Below are 6,646 nucleotides of genomic sequence, written 5' to 3'. Positions count from 1 at the left end.
TTACTGGCTGAGGTTGGCATCATGTGATCTGCTGCTCGATTGTGATTGGCTCTTACCAAGAAAAAGCTCGGCATCATCTTTAGGTTCCCAAGAAGCTGTGGGAGTCAGAGCGCCATCTGCTGATGCACATGCAGAAAGGACCAGTTCATCTGAAAATGAATGTTGATATCTTTCACCTGCTTTCGTCGCTCTAAACCCGTACGAATATGCTGGCTGAGATTAAATTGCTCAAGGCCACGGCTCATCAAGTAACTCGTGAACCACAGCATGATTTAGTGATTTTATACAGCTGCTCATACACAAGATTCCACATGGACTCTTTTATCCTCCAAACCCCTTTATTTCTGAAGCATGTTTTATTAGATTTTTAACCATATATTTATATATATATTTTTTTTTAACAAATGTAATTAAATGGCTTGTTCCACAGCTATATTTAAATCATGCTCATACTTTTTAACTGAAATATATGATTTTGCAATCAACCGATTTATGCCGATTTTACACTATTTAAATAAATGCGTTATTGAAATAAAACCAAACGGGTGCAAATAGTTCATAAACAGTCATGTTTTTCTGACTGCAGAAAGTTTACACGCATATGCATTAATATGCAAGTTTGTTAAAATGATGTAATCCAAATAAATGGAAATTTTATATGAAATTCAAACACTCAAATCTGCATTTTAGGCCTAAAGGCGTGTATGTTTGGACATGTTGTGAGCAAATGTGTCTGTTCTCTTCAGCTCTTCAGCGGTCCGAGACACGGGTTACACCGGAGCTGTGTGTGTGCCGCAGTGTGTGTTCAGCGTTTACAGTCCTGGTTCTGTATGTCTTTCGCTTAACCCTGACTTAACGAGCAGTTTACACAGACAGCGCTGATCAGACTTCAGCTTCTGAGACGCTTTGTGTTCTGGGTTCACGTGGATTCAGTGCCGTTTTATTCTAGCATTTAGTTTTATAGTATTTATTAATATTTTGAGTTAATTTTATATTTCCTGTTTCCATTTTAGTTTGTCAGGTTTTTTTTGTTTGTTTAAATTTCAGTTTAAGTACTAAAATTATTCAAATTAAATGTTGCCTTGTCAACTATCTGGATTATTTAAAGTATAACTGAAAGTTTTCTTATTTTATTTAATTTCAGTTCAAGTTTATTTTATTTAAATGAATGTAAATGGTTTTTAATTGATTTAGTTAATGATTTAAAAAAAATAATTTTATGTATCTTAGTTATTTTAGTAATTCAACTTTAATAAAACTTTTAAATGTTGCCTTTGACAACTAACTGGAATATATATTGAAAGAATAACTGAAAGTTTTGTATAAGTTTATTTTGTTTATTTACTTTTACTTCAGTTCACGTTTATTTCAATTATGTGCATGTTTAAGTTTCAGTTAACAATAATATTGTTGTGATTTTGTCAATGTGATTTTGAAAATAAGTTTTGTTTATTATAATTTATTTCATTTAAAATTGAGTAATGTTAGTACTTCGACTAGAAAGGCTGCATTAGCAACAAACTATTTGCTGAAAGCATAGTTTTTCAGTGGTTTTATTTAATGATAACAACACTGCTCCCTACCTTTATTTATACAGTGCTTTTAACAATACAGATTGTGTCAAAGCAGCTTTACAGTATTACCGTAATTAGGTAATAATACTGTATTAGGTAGGACAAAAGTAAAGACTGAATTTTCAGTTAAAGGCATCATCCGGCTCAGTTCAGTTTAAATTACGACTGAGATGCTTGATAACTAACTTTCTTAAGCGCAGCTTTGAGCCAAGAATTTTTGTACACTTACGTCAATTCTTAGCAGCGTTTTGTGAGTAATTCTCAGAGGCTTGATAAATCCGGGCCTGGATGTGATTGGTTAATGATCTGTGCTGTTACTGCAGGTTTGTGTTTGGATACCTGATGGTGTTTTGTCTCTCCTGCGTCTCCAGCACGATCAGCTGTACACATGGGCAGCCGTCTGTCAGCCGCCTCCGTCTCTGGAGAGTCTGGAGGGACACCTGAAGAACCTGTGGCCCCTGACCAGACCCGGAGCCCAGGACCGGCCCCAACCCAAATACACAGAGGATGGTATGGTCACTCTCTCACACACACACACACACACACACACACACACACACACACACACACACACGTACTCGCACACACGCACTCACTCAAACTCAGACTCACACACACGCTCTCTCTCACTCACTCATGCACGCACGCACACACGCACGCACACACTCACACACACACACACACTCACACTCTCACTCGCACACACGCTCTCTCACACATTCGCACACACACACTCTCTGCTCGCTCTCTCATACACACTCTCACTCTCTCACTCTCTCTCACACACACACGCTCGCACTCACTCACTCACTCACACACACACACACACACACTCACACACACACACCCACGCACGCACACACACACTCGCACGCACACTCACACACGCTCTCACTCACTCACACACACCCACACACTCGCACGCACACACTCTCACACACACACACGCTCTCACTCACACACTCTCACTCACACACACACACTCGCACGCTCACACACACACACACACACACACACACACACACAAAGTGTATTTCTGACTGCATTCATCGAACTCAAGCATTCAACTAGTTATTGTTAGAAATATTACTCTCTTTAATGCAATGCATTGTTTTTTTGTAGATAAAATCTGACATATCACGGTTTAAAACAAAACCCCAAACCTCAAATAAAATGAAAAATAACATGGCTGGTATAATATTGAGTCTTGACTCTTGAGATGTATTTTTTCAGGATTTCAGGTCTCTATTCGTACCGAAAGCTCATCCTGCTGTCTGTTAGTTCTCAGATTCATGCGTTATAGAGAGACGATCTTCAGTTCATCTAGCAGTCAGCTGATGTTAATCAAGCTCCATCTTCTACATTCATCTTCAGAAACAGGATTCATGGGTTTTTAGAGTCTGGAAAGTCATTTTAACTCGGTTCAGGGTTCTGAATGTCTAAACGAGATGATTTCTTTGCAGCGGTCGAGGAGCAGGAGGGTGAGTAACTCAATCACGCCGTGTCTTCAGTGGCTTCGCCTCATTTCAACTCTGTCACTGAGCTGAGCTGAGCTTCAGAAATATTAAAGCACTTGTATTCATTCTAGGCTTTTTCCACCTTGTGCTAGTGTTTGTTTACTAATGTTGCCTAGCAACAAGCAGCAATTAATCATTCCCTCCATCACTGATCACATTCACGTCATTCGCATGATTACACCGTGTTTTCATCCTTGGTGCCATGTGTTGTGTGAGTTTACGAAGATTTCTACTCAAACATGTGGACGCATGTTTTTTAATATATTAAATTTTTAATATATTTTATGTATTTTTTGGTGTGTGTGTGTGTGTATGTGTTGCATGTGTATACAGTAGTCAACATTTGAAGTGGATCAAAAGGTTTTGATCCACTTTGTGTGTGTGATGTTGTGTGTGTGTGTGATGTTGTGTGTGTGTGTGATGGTGTGTGTGTGTGTGTGTGTGTGTGTGTGTGTGTGTGTGTGTGTGTGTGTGTGTGTGTGTGTGATGGTGTGTGTGTGTGTGTGTGTGTGATGGTGTGTGTGTGTGATGTGTGTGTGTGTGTGCGCGTGTATGTATTTTATATTAAAACATTTTGATATAAATGCTTATGAAAATCAAAGAATACATTGTTTCTAAATATCAGTTTCTTTACAAAACGAACTACTGCAGAGCATCTGCGTTCAACCTTCAGTAGTGTTCGTGAAGTTAGTGTTTGAATTATAATAAAAATGATTGTCCTGAAACTTCATTCATATTCACACTCATATTTCCTATAGATTTTACAGTGTGTGTGTGTGTGTGTGTGTGTGTTTCAGAGCATCAGGCCATTGTTTCAGGCATTAAAAAACAACAGGAAGAAGAAATCCTGCAAATTGAGGTATGTCTCATTCATCTCTCTAAGGCCCTTCGTTTTTCCGCACATTAAAGGTCTAAATGAAAATTCATCCTCATTACTTCACATCTGTAGCGTGCTATTTTATACATGTCCAAGAAACATGGTAATACCATGGTGCTTTATAATATGCAAGTCCTTCTGATAAATCTGAATGAAGTATTCTAGTCTTCAGTGTTTCTCTCAGCGCTGATGGATGGGATGCGTGAGAAGCTCGTTTCATGATTCATTCATTAGTTGACGTCTCATTTCCATATGCGCTCCATATTCACTCATGCAGGTTATTGGGCTGATTGTGTTTGATTCGATGCCCTGCTGCTGGAGTAATGTTTAATGGTTCCCAGAGTTTGTTTGATTTCAGAAACAGGAAATAAACATCTGTGGTGAGCTCAGGAGAAGTGTGCTGTAGTGTGCACTGCCAGCAGAGGGCAGCATCACTGCACACTTCACTCCATCAGACCTTTACTACAAGAGCATAGGAAGCTACTGGACCTTCTGTTCTAATAATACTTTAACAGAATATTATTATGTGCATACACGCATTTATTAATTATAATAATTGCACACATGTAATTACCTATTAATATTGTATAATTATGTAAGTGCAGTATTTATTATTTTATCGTGTGTATATATATGTATGTATATGTGTGTGTGCATGTTAGTGTCACAGCAAAGGGTCTGAATACTTAGGACCATGTGATATTTCAGTTTTTCTTTTTTAATAAATCTGCAAAAATGTCAACAATTCTGTATTTTTCTGTCAATATGGGGTGCTGTGTGTACATTAATGAGGAAAAAAATTAACTTAAATGATTTTAGCAAATGGCTGCAATATAACAGAGTGAAAATTTTAAGGGGTCTGAATACTTTCCGTACCCACTGTATATATATACACACACACACACAGATCCATCTAAAAAAATTATTTAAAAAAGTGAAACTTTCATATATATTCTAGATTCATTACATGTAAAGTAAAACATTTCAAAAGTTTTTTTTGTTTTAATTTTGATGATTAGAGCTTACAGCTCATGAAAGTCAAAAATCCAGTTTCTCAAAATATTAGAATATTTACATTTTAGTTTCATTAAATGACCATCTCTACAGTATAAGTTCTGGGTATCTCTTGTTCTCTGAAACCACAATAATGGGGAAGACTGCTGACTTGGCAATGGTCCAGAAGACGATCACTGACACCCTCCACAAAGAGGGTAAGTCTCAGAAGCTCATTACTGAAAGAGCAGCTGTTCACGGAGTGCTGTATCAAAGCATATTAAATGCAAAGTTGACTGGAAGGAAGAAATTGGGAAGGAAAAGGTGCACAAGCAACAGGGATGATGGCAAGCTTGAGAATACTGTCAAGCAAAGCTGATTCAAACACTTGGGAGAGCTTCACAAGGAGTGGACTGAAGCTGGAGTCACCACGCTCAGACGTCTTCAGGAAAACTCCATAAACAGAAACAATGTCAGAAGCATCTCACCTGGGCTAAGGAGAAAAATAACTGGACTGTTGCTCAGTGCTCCAAAGTCCTCTTCTCAGATGAAAGTACATTTTGCATAATCATTTGGAAATCAAGGTCTGGAGGAAGAAATCCAAGGCACAGAATCCAAGCTGCTTGAAGTCCAGTGTGAAGTTTCTGAAGTCAGAGATGATTTGTGGAGCCGTGGCATCTGCTGGTGTTGCTCCATTGTGTTTTATCAAGTCCAAAGTCAATGCAGCCGTCTACCAGGAGATTTTGGAGCACTTTATGTTTCCATCTGCTGACAAGCTTTATGGAGATGCTGATTTCCTTTTCCAGCAGAACTTTAGCACCTACCTACAGAGCCAAAACCACTTCCAATGATATTACTGTGCTTGATTGGCCAGCCAACATGCCTGACCTGAAGCCCATGTGGAATCTATGAGATATCTATCTATAATATCAAGAGAAAGATGATAAACAGTGGATCAGAGCTGAAGCTCACTAGTGCCTCAGCAGAGCCACAGGCGGATCGCTTCCATTCACTCCTCACTGATGCTGGAGTTTGTGCTAAACGAGCCCCGACCAACTATTGAGTGCAGAAATTAACATACTTTAAAGAATTTGAGCTTTTCTGTTTTGCAAGTCCTTTTTTTTATTATTATTATTTTTTTTGTGATCTTAGGAAATATTCTAATATTTTGAGATACTAGATTTTTTACTTTCATGAGCTGTAAGCTCTAATCATCAAAATTAAAACAAAAAAAACTTTTGAAATGTTTTACTTTACATGTAATGAATCTAGAATATATATGAAAGTTTCACTTTTTTAAATAATTTTTTTAGATGGATCTGTGTGTGTGTGTGTATATATATACAGTGGGTACGGAAAGTATTCAGACCCCTTAAAATTTTCACTCTGTTATATTGCAGCCATTTGCTAAAATCATTTAAGTTAATTTTTTTCCTCATTAATGTACACACAGCACCCCATATTGACAGAAAAATACAGAATTGTTGACATTTTTGCAGATTTATTAAAAAAGAAAAACTGAAATATCACATGGTCCTAAGTATTCAGACCCTTTGCTGTGACACTCATATATTTAACTCAGGTGCTGTCCATTTCTTCTGATCATCCTTGAGATGGTTCTACACCCTCATTTGAGTCCAGCTGTGTTTGATTATACTGATTGGACTTGATTAGGAAACCCACAC

The 6,646-nt window shown here is 37.8% G+C and overlaps 1 protein-coding gene across 1 annotated transcript in view; it reads left to right on the top strand.

Annotated features, from left to right (window-relative positions):
* Positions 1–206: 206 nt before the first annotated feature.
* The window catches only part of LOC107570398 (formin-2-like), a 44,085-nt gene continuing 37,645 nt past the window's right edge, over positions 207–6,646 (top strand). The window contains exons 1-2 of the mRNA XM_016256626.1: positions 207–248; positions 1,898–2,089. Of these exons, the coding sequence (XP_016112112.1) occupies positions 207–248; positions 1,898–2,089 (234 nt within the window). The remainder of the gene's footprint in view (positions 249–1,897; positions 2,090–6,646) is intronic.

This window comes from Sinocyclocheilus grahami, unplaced genomic scaffold, assembly GCF_001515645.1.
Source record: "Sinocyclocheilus grahami isolate Dianchi unplaced genomic scaffold, SAMN03320097.WGS_v1.1 scaffold1453.1, whole genome shotgun sequence".
NCBI lineage: Eukaryota > Metazoa > Chordata > Actinopteri > Cypriniformes > Cyprinidae > Sinocyclocheilus > Sinocyclocheilus grahami.
Note: the sequence above shows the minus strand (reverse complement) of the source record. Positions and strands in the feature narration are given on the sequence as shown.